At 42.5% G+C, this 26,960-nt stretch overlaps 1 protein-coding gene across 1 annotated transcript in view; it reads right to left on the reverse strand.

Moving 5' to 3' along the window:
* Window positions 1–26,960, reverse strand: part of lama5 (laminin, alpha 5) — a 377,869-nt gene that overhangs the window by 240,911 nt on the left and 109,998 nt on the right. The window contains exons 4-6 of the mRNA XM_063041218.1: window positions 17,104–17,222; window positions 14,928–15,098; window positions 12,421–12,518 (exon numbers count right to left, since the gene is read on the reverse strand). Of these exons, the coding sequence (XP_062897288.1) occupies window positions 12,421–12,518; window positions 14,928–15,098; window positions 17,104–17,222 (388 nt within the window). The remainder of the gene's footprint in view (window positions 1–12,420; window positions 12,519–14,927; window positions 15,099–17,103; window positions 17,223–26,960) is intronic.

The raw sequence follows: 26,960 nt of genomic DNA on the forward strand, positions 1-26,960 counted from the left end.
GAGGGGCACATCATCTTGTAATGATTCAGGTTAGAAGCCTCCTTACTCAGGCTACAATGCAGGAACCTGGTTTGAGTTGAAGGGGTAACAGTACGATGTCCTTCACTAGGAAGGACTTAGCAGCAGCCACACATCAATCTGCCAAACCTGAAGACGAAGTGTCCTTTTTAACAATATCTTAATATGGGTAAAAAAAAAAGTTGATCCATCATTAAGGACCCCCATCACCCAGGACATGCCCTCTTCTCAATGCTACCATCAGGAAGGAGGTACAGAGGCCTGAAGGCACACAGTCAGGGAACAGCTTCTTTCCCTCTGCCATCAGATTTCTGAATAACATTGAACCCATGAACACTACCTCACTATTTTATTTTGCATTACTTATTTTACTATTTTATTTACATTTTTATATATATACTTACTGCAATTCAGTTTTATTTATATGTATTGCAACGTACTGCTGCAGCAAAAGAACAAATTTCACAACGTACGCCAGTGATATTAAACCCGTTTCTGATATGGGTAATTTTTACAATATGATGTAAGGATTCATAAGCATTGTCCAAAAAACCCTCAGAATAAACAAAGATAAGAGATTGTTCTATTTATTCAAGAAATAAAGTAAAAATCTTCCTTTGCTATCTTGCAGAGCCTTTTTGCTGAGATCTTCACTGATGTCTTTACCAAAATAAACAAAGCCTTGAGTCTCCACAGGTTATTTTATGTATCCTGAGCATAGAAGCTACTGATGAGCTCATATCTGTTAGAAGCCTCTGTCTGATGTGAAATAGAGCATTATATATTGACTTAATTGTGCCTTACAATCTGTTATTTGCATGAAGCAGAGCCAAGTTTCAGAGAGCAAGTACATCAAAGTATATTCTTAAGTTCACATGCCAGGTTTAATTAGTGACAAAATTGAGTTCGTCTTGTGCCAACTGGAATTTGTTAATCAGGTCGTACCAGACGACACTCTTTTTGTAAAAACCACATCATTTGTTGGGTAACAGAGAATGATGCTCAGAATGTTGAACATTAAATGTTCGAACTAAAATAGTTCTCCAAGCTCAAACGTAAACTGCAAGACCCCAAAAAATGTAAATCTTTTTACTGCAGTCGCTGAACAGTGCTTTGTAATTAAATCCAGATTGTTCCAATAACATACTGCTTTGCATTCAGTCTAGCCTGAAATTATTGTCAGTGAGACCCAGCAGGCTATTTAGCTATGTATGTTACACAGGCGATAATTACCAACACTACCTGAAGATCACATCTGTCTTCCTTTGAAAAATGACCTGGTTACACTACTGAATACTACAGGCAAACAGACAGATGTTACCCACAGGAAAGAAAATACATCAGGCAATTTTGAAAACTTACTCCTAGAAACTAAGTGAATGCGGGCATTGCTTTGATCAGTACTTAAATACAATTCAAAGTACAAAGTAAATTTATTATCAAAGTACATACATGTCACCACACACAACTCCGAGATTTGTTTTCTCACGGGCGTACACAGTAAGTCCAAGACACAAAATAGAATCACTGAGAGACCATACACAACAGGGTGGACAATGTGCAGACCATGCAAATACAAAAGAAAAAATAATAATAAATAAATAAGCAATAAATAAATATAAATAATAGTTTGGCAAGGATGGCAAATGGTCTGTTTCTGTGCTGTAGTGTTCTCTGACAACTCCAACTATCATTTTCTCATTTTCACCATGAAACTGGAATGTTATTTTCTGTCTGGCCTTAAAAGTGAAATTAAATTCCTTTGCTCTTATCTCATTGTTGATTTCTATGTACATACTGAACACTCAACCCTTCCACTGTGACAATAAAGACCGACCCAAAATTTCACCAGTGCTACACTCAATTGGAAGGTGCTAAATGGATACCTGTTCCCCCAGACGGCGCTCGTCAGCGGTGGTTGGCAGCTCATCGAGGAGAAGGAAAACTCTGGTCTCAAACCTCCGCTGCCCTGTGGCTATACCCACTCATGGGAGGGCTTCGGGAGTAAACTCAGAGGGAAAAACCTGGGGCTGGAGTCCCTAAGGCAGACCTATGTTGAGTTCAACACTGACTGGCAACTCCTGTGATGCTGTTGGTGCCAAACTGTATTGGTCTCTGCTGTTTCTTTGGGTTCATCAGACGCATGGAGAGGGGAAGGCTGCTACACGGGCAACAGCTTGCTCTCCATATTGTACTGCCCTGGCTCATGTAAGTAGATGGCTTGGTCGCAGCATTCATGGTCAACCTTGACTGATGGAGACTTCACTCAGTTGCTCCCCCTCAAGCTGGGTAGGAAGTTTCCACAATAGGCAGGAAGTGTGGTGTTTGTTATAAAGCTACAGGCAACACGGTCCCATGCAAGACACAGTCATCAATCAACACACACAAAATGTTGGTGGAACACAGCAGGCCAGACAGCATCCATAGGAAGAAGCACAGTCAACGTCTCAGGCCGAAACTCTTCATCAGGACTAACTGAAAGAAGAGATAGTAAGAGATTTGAAAGTGGGAGGGGGAAGGAGAGATCCGAATTGATAGGAGAAGACAGGAGGGGGAGGGATACAGCCAAGAGCTGGAAAGTTGATTGGCAAAAGGGATACAAGGCTGAAGAAGGGAGAGGATCATGGGACGGGAGGCCTAGGGAGAAAGAAAGGGGGAGGGGATAGGGTTGCCAACTGTCCCGTATAAGCCAGGACATCCCGTATATTGGGCTAAATTGGTTTGTCCCATTCAGGGCCGCACTTGTCCCGTATTTCCCCCGCTGAGGTATAGCATTCCTATGAAACCGCTAGTAAGCCGAAATGGCGTAAAGCAAAGAAGCAATTACCATTAATTTATATGGGAAAAATTTTTGAGCATTCCCAGACCCAAAGAAAAACCTACCAAATCATACCAAATAACACATAAAGCCTAAAATAACAGTAACATATGGTAAAAGCAGAATCGGAAAGATTAAGCCAAAACCGATTTGTAGAAAAAAAATCGACACGTACATGCATGCGCATACAGGTGTCCGCGCAAGGCTTCAAGGTCATGGTAGTCTTTCTCGGGGTAAACACAAGTGTCCCGTATTTGACTGCTACTTTTGTCCCTTATTTGGGAGTGAGAAAGTTGGCAACCCTAGGAGGGGAGCGCCAGAGGAAGATGGAGAGCAGCAGGCAAGGAGTGATTTTGAGAGGGACAGTGAGAGGAAAAAGAAAAAGTAAAAAGGAATGAATGAATGAATGAATGAATAAATAAATAATTAAATAAGGGACGGGGTAAGAACGGGAGGAGGGGCAGTAACGGAAATTAGAGAAGTCACTGTTCATGCCATCAGATTGGAGGCTACCCAGACAGAATATAAGGTGTTGTTCCTCCTTGAGCCACAATAAAATTTTCTTCTCTTTTTTTTTCTCTCTCTGTCCTTCTCACAATCACTCCTTGCCTGCTCTCCATCTTCCTCTGGCGCTCCCCTCCCCCCTTATTTCTCCCTAGCCTCCTGTCCCATGATCCTCTCCCTTCTCCAGCCTTGTATCCCTTTTGCCAATCAACTTTCCAGCTCTTGGCTCCATCCCTCCCCCTCCTGTCTTCTCCTATCATTTCGGATCTCCCCCTCCCCCTCTCAAATCTCTTACTATCTCTTCTTTCAGTTAGTCCTGATGAAGGGTCTCGGCCCGAAACGTCGACTGTGCTTCTTCCAATGGAAGCTCTCTGGCCTGCTGCGTTCCACCAGCATTTTGTGTGTGTTGCTTGAATTTCCAGCAACTGTAGATTTCCTCATCAATTCCTTTGCACATACCATTTAAAAGTTCAAGTGTCTCTCTGAGGCTGCCTGAAGATGCACAACAAGTGCACGTGGTCCACTGAAGCCTGAAGCCCAGGTTAGGCTGTGTCCCAGGCCTTCCCTCTCATGTACCACTTAGCAACATGGCACCCAGTACAACTGAGTCATCCCTGGAGAAATCTGGTTCTTCTCATTAAACTTCCAGCAATTCCACAACTGGAAGGAGCTAGATAAAGATTGCCAGAATGAATTGCTGTGTTTGATTCTACACGGTGTTAAATAATTACCAATCCATCTACCAACACAAGGGCACTGACGATTTTAGCTGAGCAACTCATTTAATGACAGCAGACATCTTGCATGTCAGTTTATTACCACTGCTTCCAGACAGGTCAGTAAATGGTCTTGCTAACAAGCTGGGTACAAGGCAATACGTTGTGAAATCAAGCCTATTCCACTTAAGTCTCACTACTAATCAAACCAGTGTTAAAAGTCAAAAGCTTGTGATGTTCATGATTTTAATCCATTGTGTTTCCTTGTTTGTCAGCAAGAAAATCTGGGCACAAGAATTTAATCTGGGAAATCCAGTACGTGGTTAGACAAATGCTTTAAAGCACCAGCTGTAAGATTGGGGTTCGAAACCCGCCATTGTCTATATGAGGAGTTTGTACAGTCTCCTTGTGACAGTATGGTTTTCCTCTGGGTGCTCTGGTTTCCTCTCATCTTCCAAAGAAAAAAGACACATTGTTGGTGTTAGTGATTTATGGGCTTGTTATGTCGGTACCAGACACATAGCCACCCAGTACAATCCTCTGATTTGACTTAATGCAAACAACACATTTCGCTGTATGTTTTGATGCACATGTGACAAAGTTTAAAGGGAAATGATCAGAAATTGATGACTACTTGTATTTCTGCAGGAATCTCAGGCCAATCATAGAGAGAGAAATCTGTGCTGGGATCAACAGAAACAACTCTAAATCTACATCCAGTACAAGCAATGAGCAGAAACAAAGTCCCAACATCTGTCCTTCAACCCCAGCCTCTGAGGGACACCTTTATGCCAAATGAGGAGTTTCGATATATGAGCTCACCAACACAAGTGGTCCATACATTATTTATTTTGCAAGAAATTTTCTTCTTATTTGAACAGCTTAAACTTTGAGGCCCTAACAGCTGCCATTAGATAGAAGATACAATAGCCTCCATTCTTGCACCACCAGCTTCAAAAACAGTTACTGCCCCTCAACCATCAGGCTCTTGAATAAAAGGGGAAAACTACACTCAATTGCCCCATCATTGAAATGTTCCAAGAACCAATGATTTCACTTTAAGGACTCTATCTCACGTTCCCATTATTTATTGCTATTTATTTACATGTTGTTTTAAGACCATAAGACATAGGAGCAGAATTAGGCCATTCAGCCCATCAAGTCTGCTCCGCTATTTCATCATGGCTGAACCTGGATCCCATTCAACCCCATACACCCGCCCTCTCACCAAATCCCTTGATGTCCCGACCAATCAGGAATCTATTAAATTCCACCTTAAATACACCCACGGAATTGGCTTCAACTGCAGTCTGTGGAAGAGCATTGCACAGATTCACCACTCTTTGGCTAAAAAAATTCCTACTTACAACTGTTCTAAAAGGTCACCCCTCAATTTGGAGGCTGTGCCCTCTAGTTCTGAATACCCCCACCAGAGGAAACATCCTCTTCGCATCCACCTTATCTATCCTTTCAACATTTGGTAGGTTTCAATGAGATCCCCCTGCATTCTTCAAAATTCCAGTAAGTACAGGCCCAAAGCTGCCAAGTGGTTCCTCATATGTTAAACCCTTCATTCCTGGAATCACCCTCATGAACCTCCTCTGGACTGTCTCCAATGACCAGTCACCTTCTGCTCTCCAGTTGACCTTTCATTGATCCTGTTATAGTTACTATTCTATAAATTTGCCGAGTACGCCCACATGAAAATGAATCTCATGGTGACGTACATGTACTTTGATAATAAAATTTACTTCGAATTTAACCCAAGAAGTGGTAATGGACTGAAGTAAAAGTTGATCAACCATGAAAATTAATAATCAATTGCAGAAGGACAATTTTCTGCGAGTCTCTGAGTTCAGAACGTTTCGATCTCGCTCTTGAAAGGCCTGGTCCCAAGTCTACACTCGCACATCTCTCAACGTCACCAGCACTGCATCCCGGCATTCAAACCTGTGGAAATAGCTTTTCTCTGTCCACCCTAAGAATTCCCTTCGGTTAATCTTAACAGCCCGGCTTCATATATATGCAAGGTTAACTTTCCTGCTTGCAACTAATAAATCCTTGTGCAATATGAAAACACCGCCTGCAGAAAGGAATGCTGCTATTTAAGAGCTGAAATTCAATGCTTGTCACTGTCCATGTGATGTTCTGCAGTTTCCCGGATGAACTCTCTGACACTGCCACGATAAGAACACAGGCCCTTAAGAGACATATGGAAGTTCTTCTTCATTTCCTCCGTTCCTGACCTTAAGCTCTCTTGAAAGGGATTATCTACAGTGTATCAACTGTAATGATTTCAAATACCAGCCACTAACCTCACTGAAAGGACTTAGTTCAGGCACCTCCTCATTTTTCTCTCTGTAGGTTTCCGTTCTCATGTCTCTGATGAGCCCTATCTGCAAACAACAACTCTTACATGACTAATATTTGTTTAACCTCAGCCCATCTGTAGAGTTTTGATTGATCACATGTGGCCCCAAAAATTCCCATTTCCCCTTACATGCGAGGGAGTTTCATTCTCAGACAGCAGTCTTCTATCCTGGATGTCAACAATTACATAGCCTCCATCACCAGCCACGATGTAAATATTTCACTGGCCAATATCATCCAACTCAAGGCTTCTGTCATTGACTTCATTTTTTTTCAATTTACTAGGCATGCAATGATTAATGTACTGACTCATCAGGGAAAATCATCTCTTCCACTGTATAAAATAGGTCAGCAACTCAAGTTACTTAAAGCTTTGTTAACAGCAGGTAATTTTTCATCTGTACCATATCGTCGCTCCTTGTAGTACAACGAGCAATAATACCTCACTCCATTAATTAATCAATGATTACACAACAGCTTTAGTCAACACTATACAGATACATCAAAGCCTTTCTACTGTAAGAAACACCAATACCATCATAATAATCACTTGCAAGTCTGAATTAAGTGGGTATCAATGACCAAAGACGATGATACTTATATCAAATAAGCCGTAAATCATATTAATAATTTATTGCTGTGCTTTGAGCAACTCTCTCAAAATGAAATTCTTTACAGCAACGAGTGCTTCGGAAGATATAGTTGAGGAAAGGTGCCGAGATATCATAGCTTGTGCTACTTATTAATTAAGTCTTCATTTTAAATCTGAATTGACAGGATCTGCATGAACCTCCTAAGGTGTTAGCTCCAAAGAGGAATGCAAGAAACCTGTGGGTGCTGGAAATCTGAAATAAGAGCAGGCAAAGCTAGAAATATCCATTAGGCCAAGCAGCATCTGAGGAAAGGGAAATAACGTCTCAGGTCAATAACCCTTCATCAGAACTGTAAAGGAGAAAAAATGATTTTGATGAAGGTTCACCTACCTGATGATACTGACCCTGCTAGGTATCTTCAGCATTTCTGTTTTTAGAATACAATGGGACATTGACAGGATGCAGAGGTGGGCTGAGAAGTTCACTCCAGAGAAGTGTGAAGTCAATGTCCTTTCCAAGATCAAATTTCAAGTTAGAACTCGGGAGTTAAGGGCATGGTTCTTGGCAGTGTGGAGGAACAGAGGGATGTTGGGGTCCATGTCCGCAGATCACTCAAATCTGCCATGCAAGTTGATAGGGTGGTTAAGGTGGTGTGGCGTGTTTTGGACTTCATTAGTCTGGGGGTTGAGTTAAAGAGCTAAGAGATGATGTTGCAGCTCTGTAAAACTCTGGACAGACCACACTTGGAGTATTGCGTTCAGTTCTGGTTGCCTCATTATAGGAAGGATGTAGAGGCTTTAGAGAGAGTGCAGAGGAAGGGCCTGTACTATTGTTTTAGTGTTCTATGTTAATTTAGCTGAGTCTGCTAAGTACTGTCAGCATTTCTGTTGTTATTTCATCTTCGGTATTTGGGTCCTAACTCAGCTGATGAGACGGGTGGATCTCTCTGAATTGACTGTGAGGGTTTTGAGTACAGTGACTTCAATCATTTTCATTTCACAATCACCCAGAGAGCTAATGTCATCCACACTTTGGCACTATTTAGAAATGGCTAAATAACTAGAATGAAGACTAAACATGCTACTGTTGAAAGTAATCCTGTGAGTTGAGAGCCAGAACCAAGGTGGGCATGGAGAGAGAAATGATTCAGTGAGGGGTTTATCCAAATCACACAAAAAAAACAGGATGAGTAGGCCACTCAGCCCCTCCAGCTTGGGTCTCAATTCAAAATGGTCAAAGCTGATCTGTTCCAGGCCTCAGCTTCAATCCCTACAACCCTGAAGTGCACCATCCTCCAGGATAAAGAAAGTGAAGTATCTGAAGACTCCTTGATGCTACTAGTACTTGTTACTTCTGTTCTAAGTGATAGGGAACGCATCACAGCAAGGTTCACTTCTTGCTTTTTTGTGGAGATGTTCCTGGTCACAGCTTTTATTGCCTCCAAGGTCCCACTTTCCACAACAGGAAAGCGGAAGTTGTGGCGTGTCCCTGGTGATTAGCGAGCCTGAATATCTCTGACCTGGTGTGCTCTAAAATATAATTCATAAGGAAGTTTGTAACACTCATGGCTTCTGTGTGAACTGTCCTTGAACAAGCCAGAGTTTCTGATACAGAGCCAAGTGTGCATGACCATCTACAAGGTTTCAAATCAATTTCTCTTGCTAAGAAACCGCAATCCACACAGATGATAACTGTGTTCAGTTATTCATCTGAACCACGTTCCTTCTCACTACTACCACTGGGCAGGAGGTACAGGAGCCTTAGGTCCCACACTGCCAGGTTCAGGGACAGTTATCACCACACAGCTATCAGACTCCTGATTTGGCATGGTTAACTTCAATCACCACAGCTCTGAATGGATTTTACGACCGACAGACTCTGTTCTGTACAACTGATGTTCTCAGTAATATTTTTCTATTTGCACAGTTTGACTTCTTTTGCACATTGGTTGTTTACCACTTTTTGTCTATTTATATAGAGTTTTTTTGGTAAGTTCTATTGTATTTCTATTTCTGTAAATCCCTGCAAGAAAATAAATCTCAGGGTAGTATATGGTAACTTATGCATATCTTGATAATAAGTTTACTTTGTGCATCACAGAATTAAAAGTCATTCTCAATGACTGAAACCCAGATTCAAATCTGACAAAGAATGCTTCACAAGAAATTAGCCTAAATGGAAATACCAATTCACCCAGCACCAGATATATTCCAGAGATTTCATAACTCTTCAAAATTCAAAGTAAATTTATTATCAAAGTATGTCAGTCAGCATATACTACCCTGAGATTCACTTTCTTGCAGGCATTCACAAAAAAGTCCAATAGAATCAATGAACTATACACAAACAAAAATGGTCAAACAGCCAATGTGCAAAAGGCAAACTGTGCAAAAAGCCATTTAAAAATAGAAGATAATTAAACAATAAATAATATTGAGAACATGAATTGTAGAGTCCTTGAAAGTGAGTCCCATAGGTTGTGGGATAAGTTCAAACTTGAGATAAGCAGCAGGCCAGGCAGCATCTACAGGAAGAAGTACAGTCGATGTTTCGGGTGGAGACCCTTCGTCAGGGTCCTGATCCGAGACGTTCACTGTACTTCTTCCTATAGATGCTGCCTGGCCTGCTGCATTTCACCAGCATTTTGTGTGTGTTGCTTGTATTTCCAGCATCTGAAGATTTTCTCGTGTTGGAGTTGAGATAAGTTATCTGCACTGGTTCAAGAGACCGATAAACTAGATTTATCACGTCTAGTTGATTCTACACTTGAATTAGTCCTTACGCGCATTAACTATGATTCTGAATTTTGAAAGCTGAAAGTAGTTATTGGAATAGAAATGCCATTTGCTTTTCGTGAGTGCAACAAATATTCCATTTCTCAAGGAAGCAAAGCCAAATGGAAATGCTTATGACATGTTTGGCATTTTCCCCAGTTGTTCTAACAACTGAATTTCAAAAACTTCTAGCTTACATGATAACTTTTTGAAAGCCAGTGAAAGTCCTCAGAAGTCAGAGATCCTTCAGGATATGGTTGGACTGAGTTGTTCTCTGATCTTGGCAAATTACTAGTAAACATTTCATCACCATATGAGGAGAGATCATCAGTGCATTGCTGATTTTGGTGTGTTCTCTGGATGCTTGGCCTTTATATACTAATCCATCAGCTGATCAGTTGTAATTTTGAAAATTCATTTGTGATGCGGGGAAGAAATCACATTGCTGATAGGTTGTGTGGTGAACTTTGTGTGTTGTGATCTGGAATTTTGCATATATCGGCTCAAATGTAGACCTCGATCCCATTCATGAGCTGATGCGGGCAAAATTCCTGAGTATCTTTGTTGACCTTGACTTGTGCTAACACTAGGTTGTATTTATTCTTAACTACCAGAGCAAGCAGCTTCACTGATTAACCAATTGCCTCTGCCGGAAAGTACATTTGTGAAATAGCTTCACTGTGGTGCTTCTCACTGCTTGAAACAATCATTGCCATACTAACACATTGCCATTGGGATATCTGAGGGCTTTGCGCACAAAAGTTAATGTACAGTTAAGTCAGAAGTTTACATACACCTTAGCCAAATACATTTAAACTCAGTTTTTCACAATTCCTGACATTTAATCCAAGAAAACATTCCCTGTCTTAGGTCAGTCAGGATCACTACTTTATTTTAAGAATGTGAAATGTCAGAATAATAGTAGAGAGAATGATTTATTTCAGCTTTTATTTCTTTCATCACTTTCCCTGTGGGTCAGAAGTTTACATACACTTTGTTAGTATTTGGTAGCATTGCCTTTAAATTCTTTAATTTGGGTCAAACATTTTGGGTGGCCTTCCACAAGCTTCTCACAGTAAGTTGCTGGAATTTTGTTCCATTCCTCCAGACAGAACTGGTGTAACTGAGTCAGGTTTGTAGGCCTCCTTGCTCGCACATGCTTTTTCAGTTTTGCCCACAAATTTTCTATCGGATTGAGGTCAGGGCTTTGTGATGGCCACTCCAATACCTTGAATTTGTTGTCCTTAAGCAATTTTGCCAAAACTTTGGAGGTATGCTTGGGGTCATTGTCCATTTGGAAGACCCATTTGTGACGGAGCTTTAACTTCCTGGCTGATGTCTTGAAATGTTGCTTCAATATATCCACATAATTTACCTTCCTCATAATGCCATCTATTTTGTGAAGTGCGCCAGTCCCTCCTGCAGCAAAGCACCCCCTACAACATGATGCTGCCACCCCTATGCTTCACGGTTGGGATGGTGTTCTTTGGCTTGCAAGCCTCACCCTCTTTCCTCCAAACAGAACAATGGTCATTATTGCCAAACAGTTCAATTTTCGTTTCATCAGACCAGAGGCCATTTCTCCGAAAAGTAAGATCTTTGTCCCCATGTGCACTTGCAAACTGTAGTCTGGCTTTTTTATGGCGGTTTTGGAGCAGCGGCTTCTTCCTTGCTGAGCAGCCTTTCAGGTTATGTTGATATAGGACTCGTTTTACAGTGGATATAGATACTTGTCTACCTGTTTCCTCCAGCATCTTCACAAAGTCCTTTGCTGTTGTTGTGGGATTGATTTGTACTTTTCGCACTGAAGTATATTCATTTCTAGGAGACAGAATGCATCTCCTTCCTGAGCGGTATGACGGCTGTGTGGTCCCATGGTGTTTATACCTGCGTACTATTGTTTGTACAGATGAACGTGGTACCTTCAGGCGTTTGGAAATTGCTCCCAAGGATGAACCAGACTTGACATCATTTTCTGACCTCAATCCAATAGAAAATTTGTGGCAAAACTGAAAAAGTATGTGCGAGCAAGGAGGCCTACAAACCTGACTCAGTTACACCAGTCCTGTCTGGAGGAATGGAACAAAATTCCAGCAACTTACTGTGAGAAGCTCGTGGAAGGCTACCCAAAACATTTGACCCAAGTTAAACAATTTAAAGGCAATGCTACCAAATACTAACAAAGTGTATGTAAACTTCTGACCCATAGGGAAAGTGATGAAAGAAATAAAAGCTGAAATAAATCATTCTCTCTACTATTATTCTGACATTTCACATTCTTAAAATAAAGTAGTGATCCTAACTGACCTAAGACAGGGAATGTTTTCTAGGATTAAATGTCAGGAATTGTGAAAAACTGAGTTTAAAAGTACTTGGCCAAGGTGTATGTAAACTTCTGACTTCAACTGTACCTTAATAGTATTCTCTACTATCAGATGCCTGTAGTTCAGCATAGAGCAGATAGCTAACTAAATCAGTATATTCAATGCCGGAATAAACTAAAACAAATTATTTTAATATTAAATACTCAGTATTCACTAATAAAGGTGTTACATTATTTGGGACTATAACATCTATATCAAGTTATTGATTATTTGTCAAACAGAGTACACAAAAGTAAAACTCACCGGTATGGATTTGATGGGTCCTTTGCGTCACAAACATCAGCATGGCCATTACAGACACAACGCCCTCCTATACTGATGTCCTTGATGCTGTAGTAATACTGAAAGAGAAAAGTTTTGTCCATTCACATACTGCACAGTTTATCATGGTGGTTTACATTAAGTATAAAGATGCTTTATGCCAAATACCCAAATGTATCTGAATTTATACACAAACTAATTAATTTATAGAAAACTTCCTTGTGCACAAACTCAATTACATGGCCCAGACTTAATTATATGTGGAAACTTTGGTTAAATAAGTTGGATCCTGGACTTCCTGTCAGATCGCCAGCAGCTTGTAAGAATGGGCTCCCTCACCTCCAACCCGCTGATTCTCAATACAGGAGCCCCTCAGGGCTGCGTACTGAGTCCCCTCCTTTACTCCCTGTACACCCATTACTGTATCGCCACCCATAGCTCTAATCTGCTAAGTAAATTTGCCGATGACACTACATTGATTGGCCTTACCTCAAACAATAACAAGTTGGCCTACAGGGAAGAAGTCATCTCTCTGACACAGTGGTGTCAAGAAAACAACCTCTTCCTCAATGTCACACAAAAAAAAATTGTAGACTACAGGAGGAATGGAGACGGGCTAACCCCTATTGACATCAATGAATCTGGGATTGAGAAGGTAAACAACTTCAAGTTCCTCGGCATCGACATCACTGAGGACCTCACGTGGTCTGCACACACCAGCTGTGTGGTGAAAAAGGCACAACAGTGTCTCTTTCACCTCAGATGGTTGAGGAGGTTTGGTATGGGCCCCCAAATTCTAAGAACTTTCTACAGGGGCACAATTGAGAGCATCCTGACTGGCTGCATCACTGCCTGGTATGGGAACTGTACCTCCTTCAATTGCAGGACTCTGCAGAGAGTGGTGTGAACAGCCCAGCACATCTGTAGTTGTGAACTTCCCATAATTCAGGACATTTAAAAGGACAGGTGTGTAAAAAGGGCCCGTAGGATCATTGGGGACCCAAACCATCCCAGCCACAAACTGTTCCAGCTGCTACCATCCAGGAGACGGTACTGCAGCATACGAGCCTGGACCAACAGGCTCTGGGACAGCTTCTTCCACCAGGCCATCAGACTGATGAACTCACGCTGATCTGAGTCTACTCTATAGTACATTGACTGTTTTTATTATAAATTACGATGATTGCACATTGCACATTTAGATCAAGACGTTAACGTAAAGATTTTTACTCCTCATGTATGTGAAGGATGCAAGAAATAAAGTCAATTCAGTTCAATTCTGTACATTTACTAGCACAATACCTACTATCAATTATTGTCCAGTGTTTTGTAATTATATCTAATTTATATTTGCTTTGTAGTTTCGAGTAACTTTTACGTCTTTGCACTGCATTGTTGCCGCAAAACAACAAATTTCACCTCAAGGTTCTAGATTCAAGAATGTTTCATGTCATTTTCAGTACAAAAGTGTAAAGGACAACAAAATACCTGTTATTCTGGATCTGATCCAGCACAAAAAGTCAAAATACGATAAAGAACATAATCACAAAAAAACACATTAAATATAAATACATAAGATGGCTTATATACATGTCCGTAAAGTGATGCTAGGCACAGGAGTGTCTGTACATAAGGTGACTGACCAGAAATAATAAAGTAGTGGTGGTGGTGGGGGCGGGGGGGCGGGGTTAGCGGGTGGAGGTGTTGATCAGCCTTATTGCTTCAGGAAAATCATATAAATCAGTGGAAGTAAATCTGTTTTTGATTTGTCCAAGTAACAAGTACTTTGTTCTCCTTTACACTTGCCCTTAATCAAATGGTTAGATATAACACTGAACACCGGCAGACCATCTGTCTCTGGTTACCTCCTCAGAGACTGACCTTGTCATCACGCACTCTTTATGCAAGCATCAAAAGCAAACTGCTGCCGCACAAGGAGTAAGCAGCTTTTCACTTCCCTAGCCGAAGACCCTGGAGTTACAACGGCATTACTGGTGCTCCAGTTGAGATCAACTAACTCAGCACAGCAACACACACAAAATGCTGCAGGAACTCAGCAGGCCAGGCAGCATCTATGGAAAAGAGTAAGCAATGTTTTGGGCAGAGACCCTTTGGCCCGAAACGTCAACTGTTTACTCTTTTCCATAGATGCTGCCTGGCCTGCTGAGTTCCTCCAGCATTTTGTGTGTGTTGCTTTGGATTTCCAGCATCTGCAGATTTTCTCTTGTTTATAACTCAGCACAGATTGAGATTCCAGTGCTTTTTAAAGCCAACCAGTATTCTCACATTCCCAGTCCAGCTGAAGGGCGTTTGACCTGAAACATTAATTCTGCTTCTCTTTCCGCAGATGTTGAGCATTCTCTGCATTTGTTAAGTCTGTCGTAATGGTCAGAAAGAGTGATTCTCCCTCAGACAATGAGGTGAGCCCCACTGAGTACTTCCCCTTCATGACATCAGCATCCACATACAGATATACAGTCAGCACTTACCCGCCGTGTGACTGTGGGGTCCCTCAGTGCCTTCCCCATCAAGTGCCCCAAGAGAGTGTTCGTTCGGAGGAACCGCAGTCGGATGCTGGTGGCTTTGGTGAAGTCGCGAAGGACAGGAGAATAGGAGAAATTCATGGCTCCAGGCCGTCCATTTACCAAGGAAACTACAATCTACAGTTGGAAGCAGAGGAGTTAGTTCAGCTCTGTGAAAAAGTTCAATGTTACCATTTATACCTCTGGGGAGGCACAGTTAGTGCAACACTTTACGGGCTAGCTGGGAGATCGGAGTTCAATTCCCATCGCTGCCTGTAAGGAGTTTGCACATTCCCCCTTGACCATGTTGGCTTCCTCCAGGTGCTTTGTTTTCCTCCCACATTCCAAATATGGAATGTAAACGTACCGTTAGGGTAAGTGAGTTGTGGGCATGCTATATTGGCACCAGAATCAGGGTGACACATAAGAACTGGACTGCCTCCAGCACAATCCTCAGACTGTGCTGATCGTTGATGTAAACAATGTATTTCACTGCATGTTTCGATGTACATGTGACAACTAAAGCTAACCTTTCTCTTTATAAAACATCCGTCTTTTGCCTATTAACTGTGAGATGGAAGCAGCTCGCACTTGTTTTTGTAACTCGATTCTTATTGGCCCATGTACTAAGATGGAGTGAGAAGTTTTTGCTTGCATGCAAACTAGACAGGTCATTCCTTACACAAGAACACAGACAGAATATGAACGGTTACAGTTGCAGAGAAAGTGCAGAGCAGATAGACAAATGAAGTGCAAGGGCCACAATGAAGTAGATTAAGTTTATTGTAAGTGCCTGGAATGGAAACACCAATGCCCAAGAAAAGAAACGCCTGCAAAAAGCAGTGGATAGAGCCCAGTCCATCACAGGCAAAACCCTCCCAGCCACTGAGCACATCAACAGGAGCACTTCCATAAGAAAGAAGCAGCCATCATCAAAGCTCCCCACTATCCAGGCCATGTTCTCTTTTCACTGCTGCCATCAGGAATGAGGTACAAGAGCCTTCGGTCCCATATCACCAGGTTCAGGAACTTATCACCCTTCAACCATTAGGCTCCTGAATCAGCATGGATAACATCACTCACCTCAACACTGAATTGATTCCACAACCTATTCCACAACATCTTCAAGGACTCTACAACTCATGTTCTCAGCATTATTTATCTATATATCTGTTTGTTTTTTTTTCTATTTGCACAGATTGCCTTCTTTTACACACTGGTTGTTTGCCAGTCTTTGTTTCATTAATTCTATTGTATTTCTTTGTTCTGCTGTGAATGCCTGCAAGAAAATAAACCTCAGGAATTCTCAGAGGACGGTGCCGAAGCCTTGGGTCTTGGGCAAGGTTTAATCAACGTGCTTTGTGGATTAGAGTCTGCAGTTCACGTTATATGTGTCCCTGGTTACTCTTTATTGTGCGATTTTGATCGGGGCAGACTGGCTCTGCAGCCTGCGGTCAACAAATGACACAGTGTTAAATTGAACTGAACTGAACTGAACAAAACTGAACATTTCTAGACTGTTTCAAGGCTCTGCAGTTTGATATTTAATATTCTGTGTGTTTTTTTGCTAATTTTTTGTTGTTTGTGCGATTTGTTGTGTTTTTTGTGCGTTGGGTATTTGATGTTTTCTTTGAAAGAGTTCCATGGTGTTTCTTTGTTTCGTGGCTGTCTGTGGGAAGACGAATCTCAGGGCTGTATATTACATACATACTTTGATAATAAATGTACTTTGAACCTTGTGTATGGTGACATCTACATACTTTGATCTTGGTAAGAGGTCATTCAAATATTTTACAGCAATGGGATTGTAATTATCCATGAACCCTGTGGCGTGGATCTTTGGGCTACTGAGAAAATAACATCATCTTGCAGAAAATTGTTACACACCGACAATGGAACAATGTACGACTTGGACAGTCTTAAGTAAAGTAATTGAAATAATGATTAGTCAGAGAATAGTCAAACATCTAATCGGATATAGTCTTGCATCAGTGACTAGTGTAGATTACTATTCTGTGACATCATTGAACCAGAAACTGTCGGTACGCTATTACAAATGTGATTTTATTACGCAAAACACCTCTAGACTTCAGAGCTTTAAAACATAAAATCCAGAACCTTGCTGTTAATCCTGTCCACTCACCTCTCCATTTTCCAGGGGCACTATACGTGAATATTCAGTGGTGCAGATAGCATCATCGTCATCTACGATGCGTTCCACGGTCTTTGGTCCAAATTTCTCAATGCAATCTCTTTTGGAAGCTAGAAAGAGAGGAGAAGGAGATCAACATGGCATGTGGCTTTAATAAAACAGCCATTTGCATCAATTCCTATTTGAAGGAAATAAATTAAAATGTTGTTCTTCCGATTCCCAACGCAGATAGGTTGGCCAGGTAGCACGGCCACCTGGGTTAGGAATCGGAAGAATTGATGTAACACTTTACAGTGCCAAAGACCCTGGTTCAGTTCCCGCCACAGTCTAAGAGGTGATTGTATTATCTCCGTGACCGTGTGGATTTCCTCCGGATTTCTCCCACATCCTGGGTTTGTATGGGTTAGCAGGTTAATTGTTCTTATGGGCAGCACAGGCTCGTTGGGATGGAAGGACCTGTTACCATGCCGTATCTCTAAAATATAAAAAAATTAATAAATACACTTCATGCTACATATATGATAAAAGAAAAGGGTTTCCAATCATGGTCACAAAAGGCATATACCTTGCAGAGTTGGAGATTAGAGATATAATGGGGGAAAAGTCCATTTACATAGAACCTTTCATATCCCTTTCATTATACCCCAAAGAATTTAACAGCCAGTGAAGTATTTCTGAAGGGCACTCACTAATATAGCGCAAGAATTGGGGCAGCTAATTTGTGCACAGCAAAGGCATACTAATCCAATTCAGTAAGTTTAACACAGGGATAAATATTGGTCAAGACACTGGGAATAACTCCCTCACTGTTTATCAAAATAACATGAGGGGGTGGGGAATATTTTACAATCCACCTGAGAAAACAGACCAGTCCTGGTTTGATGTTTTATCCAATAAAGGATAGGACTATGAATGCAGCACTTCTTCAGTCTTGACAGAGATACAAGGGAAATAAAACACATGCATTACCAGTGCGGAAACATTTTAAATGAATGCTTTAATAGTTGGAGTAGAACATTATCTTGAGTAAGACATTGTCAAATTCACTCACTGTCACCTGGTAGCAAAAGTGAATCTAAGGCCACATTTCCCACATTGCTTAGATTTTCCCTTCCTGCCTGGGCAGTGTCACTCGACAGGATATTGGAACCAACGACAACATCCACTGCAGACTCAGCAAAGCAAGAGACGTCTTCAGGTCAATGAAGCAACATATGGGATCAACCAACTACAGGGTCCGCACCAAGGTGAAGCTGTACCAGAGCTGTGTATTGTCTGCACGCTTGTATGGGTCAGAATGTTGGCACGTGACAGAGAATGGCCTTGCCAAGCTGTCATCTTTCCACACCCTGAGACTCTGGAAGATCCTCCGAATGTTCCAGCCAAGTAAGATCCCCAATTATGCCCTACTCCTGTGCCATCAAGAGAACATGGCCACAATCATCATGAGGAAACGTTGGGGATGGACTGAGCATGTGATGAGAAGAGAGGCCAACTCCATCAAGACAGCACTTCACTGGACCTCTGAAGGCGGGAGGAAATGTGGGAAACCAAAGACAACTTGGCGGTGTACCACAGAACTAGAAATGAGGACCCTGACCACAGCTGGGGCCCAGTAGAGAAGATGGGCAAGGACAGGCAGAGATGGAGAACCTTCACTGCTGCCCTAAATGCCAGGGTGGAACGGATAGTAAGTAAGTTATATTTCCTCTTAGGTGCTTGATATATCAGGCAGGTCAAGATTCTAGAACTGGAGTACAATCCTCACCTGCCACGATTTTCTGCTGTTTCAAACAGTCATCTACTGACTGTTGTTCAATGCATTGACCCATAACAGTAAAAAAAACAAGGCATCAGCGAAACCCTAATTGCAATTGGTTGTATGCCTTTTCATCTCCCCTTCCTTTTCCCATACGGATTTGTCCGTCCTTGGCCTTCTCTGCTGCTAGGATGAGGCCTGATCAAACTGGAAAAATAAAGCCGCATATTCCATCTGGGTAGTTTATAACCCAATGGCTACTCTTAACTCCTGTGCCCCCCACCCTCCAGTTCTCCCCCTCACTCTCCCCTTCTGATCTATTTCAGATTTTATTATTTTTGTTCTCATTCCCAAACCCTACCAACTTCCACCTCTATCATCCATTTTCATCGTATTTCCCCCTCCCCCCATCGCTCCACCCTCATGTTTCCACCCAACTACTGCACTCACACTTTAGCTACTGAATCCCCTTCCAATCTTGGAGGGGAGGAGCAAAGTCAAGTGTTACGTACCCTGTAACTGGGTTCCCAAACCAGCAGAAATGGACCACTTAGTTGGAGTCTGGATTACTGGAACTAAGGAAGTTTGATGAAAGAAATAAGTAACAGTACTCTAATTGTATGAATGCAACAGATTAGCAATGATAAAACACACATCTACACAGAATTAGGGTAATAGGAATCAATCAAGCTCTATCGCAGTCTAGGGGTAAAATGATCAGTCTCAAGTGACGCAGAGTTCAGTTCAGCTTAGTACAGTTCACAGTATTCGCTGTTGTGCCGTTGGAGAGAGAGAATATGCAAATCTGATTTAGACAGACCTTTGTGCTTTGCAGTTAGCTTTCGGGCGAGCCCTTTTAATGTCTTCTGTGGTCACCGACTGTGACCCCTCTGTTCCGGATACGACCGTTCTTCCACGGTGAACCCGGCACCCAAGCAAGGGCGGACACACACACCAGGTTCCCGCCGATCGTATCTTTTCACCCTGTGCGTCTATGGTCGGTCCTGCGACCAGACCACCAAACTCACACCAACTTGTGGGGGCACACCGCTTTTCCAGGGTCTCTTTATCTCGTGGTGTCTGTCTTGCCTTAGCGAACCTGTTCTTGTTATCCCCCTGCTGGGGTATCGCCTGTCCATCAAACTTCAAACAGTTCAGGTTCAAAGCAATTGGTCTGTCAATACTTGGACTGGTGTCTCTTTCCGTTATCTCTTTCTTCTCTCTCATTAACATTTTTGAATGCTGCTCCATTGTCTCACTTATCTCTCTCATCAGCATCAATCTTCTGATAACTTGGTTTTTCATCACACAAGGTAGCGCTAAACGGTGACTCCTTTGCTTGCATCTTCGAAACAATTCTATTTCTATCTTTGACATCTCTTTTTTCCTTTCTCAAGGTTCTTTCGAAGACCCTGACCTGGAGTTGCACTCCGACTTTGGTTCTTTTCGGGAGTGGGACCCGCTCTCAGCCCCTCACAACCGGCCGCTCTTTGATATCCCAAGGATGTGGCCTGGAAGATGAGCGCGCCTTCAGGGTGCCGGATTTTCGTGGCTCTGGAGACGTGCTGATTCTAGGCTGGTGCCCCTGACTGAATCATCGCGGGAGAACACGGAACATCGAGAGCAGCAGGTTAGCTGCCATGGGCTGTGTGCCCGGAGTTCTGAGCCGTTCTGGAGCTGGCTCTGTGGGCGCAGAGCTCGAAAAAAGTGACGCAATAGACTTTCAACACCATAAATCAGCGAGCTGTTTGTTATGCCTCTCCTCTCGTTGTGAAAAGGGGACACCTCTTTTTCCCTTATTAGGGAGAGAGAGAGAGAAAGCCTGTGGCATGTCGAAGTACTGGGTGAACAAGTAGTTGTCGGGGTACTGCAAGTCTGTGTCTTTATTGATGCTTTGCTGCACGCTTGAGTGCTTGGTGGGGGGTGCTGATGCTTTTTTGCTGGTGGGGCTTGGTTGTTGTTTTGCTGCCGCATATGCGTGGGGGGAGGGAGCTGGGGGGGGGCTTTGGGGTTCTAACATTTAACTGTCATTCATTATTTGGGGCACTCTGTTTTCGTGGATGCTTGTGAAGAAAAAGTGTTTCAGGACGTATATTGTATACATTTCTCTGACATCATATGTACCTTTGAAACCATCAGGGTTCATCTGCCCCAACTCTTCCCTTTACTTCTCAGATTCTAGCACTGATAGCCTTTGTATTCGCAGTAGCTGTCTCCACCTTCACCCTTCCCCGCCTCACCTGCTCCATCTGCCATCACTAAGCATCTCTCCTCAGTGCACCTATCACCTACTAGTCCCTGCCTCCCCACCAATCCCCCCTCCTCAATATACTGGCTTTCTTCCCTCTCCACTCTCAGTTCCATGGCAAAGCCTCGACCTGAAACATTGACAATTCCTTCCCCAGCCCCCACTGGTGATGTTTGACTTGCTGAGTTCCTCCAGCAGTTTGTGTTTTCACTCTAGGTTCCAGCATCCGTAGGTTATATGCTATTGAGCCGAGGGAAAGACCCATCCAGCATTACAGGTACACCATCATATCAGACAACATCTCCATTCCTGTCGTACAAGATTTTCAGCCCACTTTGGCAAGAACTTCCAACTGCTGAATGCTGACCTCAGAGCAGGATTGACTCAGTATTGAGGGCAGGTCACCTCCCCAACCCCACCGCTATGGATGCACGTGGAGCCAAGAGGTTGAAACAGCTGAACAATGAAGATGGAATGCCAACCACCAGGGAGGGGGCGATTGCCGATATCCGGCTTGAATCCAATGCCAGTGTATTTTTATCAACCCCTACATCTGAATTAACTTTTGGAATACATTCCAGCTTATTTAAATTTTTAAAAATTCAAAGTTGCCAATTTCCCCCGGGATCAATAAAGTATGACTATGACTACAGGACAGTAACAGGCCCTTCAGAACCAATGAGTTCACACCACCCATTGACACCTATGAGACCAATTAACCTACTAACTCGTACATTTCTGGAATGTGGGAGGAAATGCCTGTGCACCTGCAGGAAACCTACACCGTCACAGGGAAAACTTACAAGTTCCTGACAAGCTGCGGTGGGAATTGAACCCGGATCGCTGGTACTGTAAAGCATTACACTAAACACAATGCTACTGCGTCATCAATTGTTGATGGCCTTAACCAAAACAGTAATGAATCTGTATCACTGCTGTGATGCTGTGACCGGATTCATAAAGAACAAAGTTCCTATGAAGTATTTAATAATTGGCAGGAGGAGAAGATGGCGGCGCAACGCAGCTCGCAGCAGCCACTCCGGTGGTGATGTCTGTTATCTGTCAAGTAGGGTGCGGTACACAATCCTGATTTGATGGAGACAGATGTGACAGCATGGAGGAACATCTGGTGAAACTTCTGAAATGCCTGTTTCGCTGCCGCTGCTGCTGTGTGATCCAGAATCTCCGGAGGGGAAGGCCCCAAGTCCTCGGCTTTGCTTGTTGCTCGGCGGCCAGGGTGGGGTCGAAGCTCTCGGCAGAGGATGGTGCTCAGTGTCGGAGGGCTGGTCAGAAGCTCGAAGTTTTCGGACAGACTCAGAGGCCGCTGCAGTTGGGTGCTTCCAATGATGCTGCATCAGGAAGTTTGCGGTGCTTGGAGGTTCATGGCAGGGAGAGTTTCTCCCTTCTACCGTCTGCGTGAGATGATGGGGCTATCGGGACTTGAGACTTTTTTTTACCATGCCCATGGTCTGCTCTTTATCAAATTACGGTATTGCTTTGCACTGTTGTAACTATATGTTATAATTATATGGTTTTGTCAGTTTTAGTCTTGGTTTGTCCTGTGTTTCTGTGATATCATTCTGGAGGAACATTTAATCATTTTTTAATGCATACATTTCTAAATGACAATAAACGAGGACTGAGTGTCCTCATAATCTAAAATCTAACTTGTGAAATTTGCAACTAAACTATGATATACTAATCTTGAGCGCTAGCTGAAAGGTTTAAACATTAAAGATTAGCTTTATTTGTCACATTTACACCAAAACATACAGACACGTGTGTTGCTTGCACCAACACAGTCCAAGGATGTGCTGAGGGCAGCCCACAAGTGTCGCCATGCTTCCAGCACCAACATAACATGCCCACAATTTACTAACCCTAACTCATACATCTTTTGGAAAGGGGTACGAAACCCGAGCACCTGAATGAAACCCACACGGTCATGGGAAGAATGTACAAACTTCTTACACACGGCAGCAGGAATTGAAGCCCGAACTTCTGATTGCTGGCACTGTAAAGCATTACTTTGTCCTCAAAGGACATCAGTTTAAATTTAACTTTGTAATAAATAGATCTTAGAAATATTTTGATTACATCGTGCCTTTGCAAAAACTATTACCTATAATACTAAAAATACTAACTGAAAGTTTGCATTCTTAAGGGATGTCGAACAGATTCAACAGATATAATTGCCTAAACAAAACTCATCAATAAGTGACCCACTACCCAGTAATAAAAAATAGGTTTCATCCGAAAACATGATTGTGGACTTAAGAAAGAGTAAGACAAGGGAACAGGCACCAGTCCTCATAGAAGTGGAGAGAGTGAGCAATTTCAAGTTCCTAGATGTCAATAACTTTAAGGATCTAACCTGGACCCAACATATCGATGCAGCTATAAAGAAGGCACAACAGCAGCTATATTTCATTAGTTTGAGAAGATTTTGTATCTCTCCAAGAACACTAGAAAATTTCTACAGATTTAATGTGGAGAGCATTCTAACTGGCTGCATCACCGTCTGGTTTGGGGGTTGGGGGGGCTACTGCACAGGATCGAAATAAACTGCAGAGAGTTGTAAACTTAAGTCAGCTCTATCATGTGCACGAGCCTCCATAGTATCCAGGACATCTTCAAGGAGCGATGCTTCAATTGAATTGAATTGACTTTATTACTTACATCCTTCATATAAATGAAAAGTAAAAATCTTTACATTACGTCTCAGTCTAAATGTGCAATTTATAGTAATTTATAATAAACGGTATGTACAATAGGACAGTAACAAGGAGGTTAAATATAAACAGTCAATATAACATAGAAATGCAATTGTGTCAGCATGAATTAAGCAGTCTGATAGCCTTGTGGAAGAAGACTTCCTGGAGCCTGTTGGTCCTGGCTTTTATGCTGCAGTACCGTTTCCTGGACGGTAGCAGCTAGAACAGGGAGCATCCATTATTAAGGACCCCCATCACCCAGGACACAGGTGTCCCCTGCTTTTCGAACATTCGCTTTACGAAACCTCACTGTTACGAAAGACCTACATTAGTTCCCTGTTTTTGCAAACAGAAAGTGTTTTCACTGTTACAAAAAAAGGCAGCGAGCGAAAAAAGCAGCGCGTGATAAAAGCACCGCGTGCCCCGAGCAGCCGCTCTCCTCCGGATTCGGAACGACATTCTCGCCGGCATTGCTTAAACACGTGCCTGTGAGCATTCGCTAGCAAGATGAGTTCTAAGGTATCGAAAAAGCCTGAAAGAGCTCGTAAGGTTGTTACACTTAGCGTAAAACTAGACATAATTAAGCGTTTCGATCGTGGTGAACGAAGCAAGGGCAAAGTGAGTTTGGCTTGTGGAAGTTGACGAAGATGATGTTGAAGAGGTTTTGGCATCTCATGACCAATACTGATAGATGAAGAGCTGATGCAATTGGAAGAGGAAAGGATAACAATTGAAACTGAATGCAGTAGCGAACGGACCGAAAGTGAAGTCGTCCAGGAACTGAACGTGAAGCAACTGTGTGAGATTTTTGCTGCAATGATAAAGTACAACTTTAATTTTGAAAGGGTACGTCAGTTTAGGGTATAATTGCAAGATGGTTTGAGTGCTTACAAAGAATTGTATGATTTAAAAATGTGTGAGGCTAAGCAGTCAAGCAAGCCTTCCATATCAGCCACAGCACATGACGAACCTTGACCTTCGACATCGAGGCAGGCAGACATAGGAGAAGATGAGCTGGCTGCCCTGATCGACGATGAGATGACACCCCAGTGTCCCACCACCCCAAACCCCGAGCCGCGGACAGACACCGATCCACAAAGAATGCAGCGGTAGCCGGGAGGCACCCAGCACATCTTTAAGGAAAAAAGCTGAAATAAACAAGCTAATTAATTAGGTGCCGCCCGGCACATAAACGTCAGCCCAGATCAGAGGCGATTGCTGATTGCGTCACCTCTGATCTGGGCCGACATTTACGTGCTGGGCAACACCTAATTAATTAGTTTGTTTATTTTGGCTTTTTTCTTAAAGATGTGCTGAGTGCGTTCCAGCTACCGCTGGACCCCTGCATTCATTGCGGATCGGTATCGGTTGGCTGCCCTGAGGGTGGGGACCACGCACCACACCAACCTCCGACGACTCAGCCTAACACACCATCATCAGTGTGCTCGATGTCTTCCTGATTTCCGTAAGTGATACTACACTGTACATACATTATTTCTACTTTATATAGGCTGTGTATTTTTTTAGGTGTTATTTGGTATGATTTGGCAGCTTCATAGCTTAAAGGTTACTGGAGAGAGTGTTTCTGCCGTGTTTTTGCTGAGAGCGCTTGCATGAGATTTTCGCAACGGAGAACAGTGTGGCAATAATTGTGGAGAAGTATTTCTACTTTATATAGGCTGTGTATTCATCATATCATTCCTGCTTTTACTATATGCTACTATTATTTTGGGTTTTATGTGTTATTTGGCATGATTTGGTAGGTTATTTTTGGGTCTGCAAACAGTCACAAATTTTTCCTATATAAATTAATGGTAATTGCTTCTTCACTTTATGACATTCCGGCTTACGAATCGTTTCATAGGAATACTCCACCTTCAGATGGCAGGGGAAACCTGTATGCCCGTTCTCATTGCTATCATCAGGAACGAGATACAGGACCCTGAAAGCACACACTCAACTACTCAGGAACAACTTCTTCCCCTTGGCTATATGATTTCTGAATGAATGTTGATCCCATGAACACTACCTCACTACTTTTTAATTTGTATTTTTTAGCTACTTATTTAACTGTTTTATATACACACACATATATAATATATGCAAAGATGTCAAATTACTATAAATAAATATTGAGAAAAAAGGAATGATTTAGCTTCATGGACTGTTCAGAAATCCGATGGCAGAATGGAAGAACATTCCTCACATGTAGAGCGCATGTCCTAGGTGGTGAGAATTCTTCTGTACAGTGAACTTTTGTAATTCTGCCTAGTGTGCTCAAAGGACAACTGTTCTCAAAGGCTGCAGATAACAGATAGGTTAGTGGATGGTTCCAGGCAGAAGAAGCCTACGTATTCCTTGCTTCTCATCCTGGTGCCACTCGAAGACATTTCTTCCTGGGAAAACTGCTCAAACCTTCAAAATGGTGGTCTGCACCTCAAGTAAGCCAGTAAATTCATTACAAAAAAAATGTTAGTGCTCTTAGGATGTATTAGAATACCAACTTATTTTTCCAATATACGAGAACTGGTCCATTCCCGCATCAGCAACTATGCTAGAATTGCAACAGGCTAGAATAGAATGGACATTTCATCTATCGTTTGGAGGGTATAGATCTATACCATCTGAACCACATAAAGCCCTCTTCAGTAGGGGAATTTAAAATGTATAACTCTACACTCAATAGCCACTTTATTAGATTCATGTATGCACCTGCTCATTAATGCAAATATCTGATCAGCTGATCATGTGGCAGCAACTCAAGACATGGTCAAGACATTCAGTTGCTGTTTAGACCAAACATCAGAATGGGGAAGAAATGAGAACTAAGTGACTTTGAATGAGGAATGATTGCCGCTGCCAGACAAAGTGGTTTGAGTATCTCGGAAACTGCTGATCTCCTGGGACTTTCACACACAAGTCTCTAGAGTTTATAGAGAATGGGGGGTGGGGGGGGGGAACAAAACAACATCCAGTGAGTGGTAGTTCTGTGGGCAAAAATGCCTGTTAATGAGAGATCAAAGGAGAATGGTCAGACTGCTTCAAGCTGAGAGGTAGGAGCAGTACCTCCAATAACCATGCATTACAACAGTGGTATGCAGAGGAACATCTCTGAATGCACAACACA

This window comes from Mobula hypostoma, chromosome 2, assembly GCF_963921235.1.
Source record: "Mobula hypostoma chromosome 2, sMobHyp1.1, whole genome shotgun sequence".
Lineage (NCBI taxonomy): Eukaryota > Metazoa > Chordata > Chondrichthyes > Myliobatiformes > Myliobatidae > Mobula > Mobula hypostoma.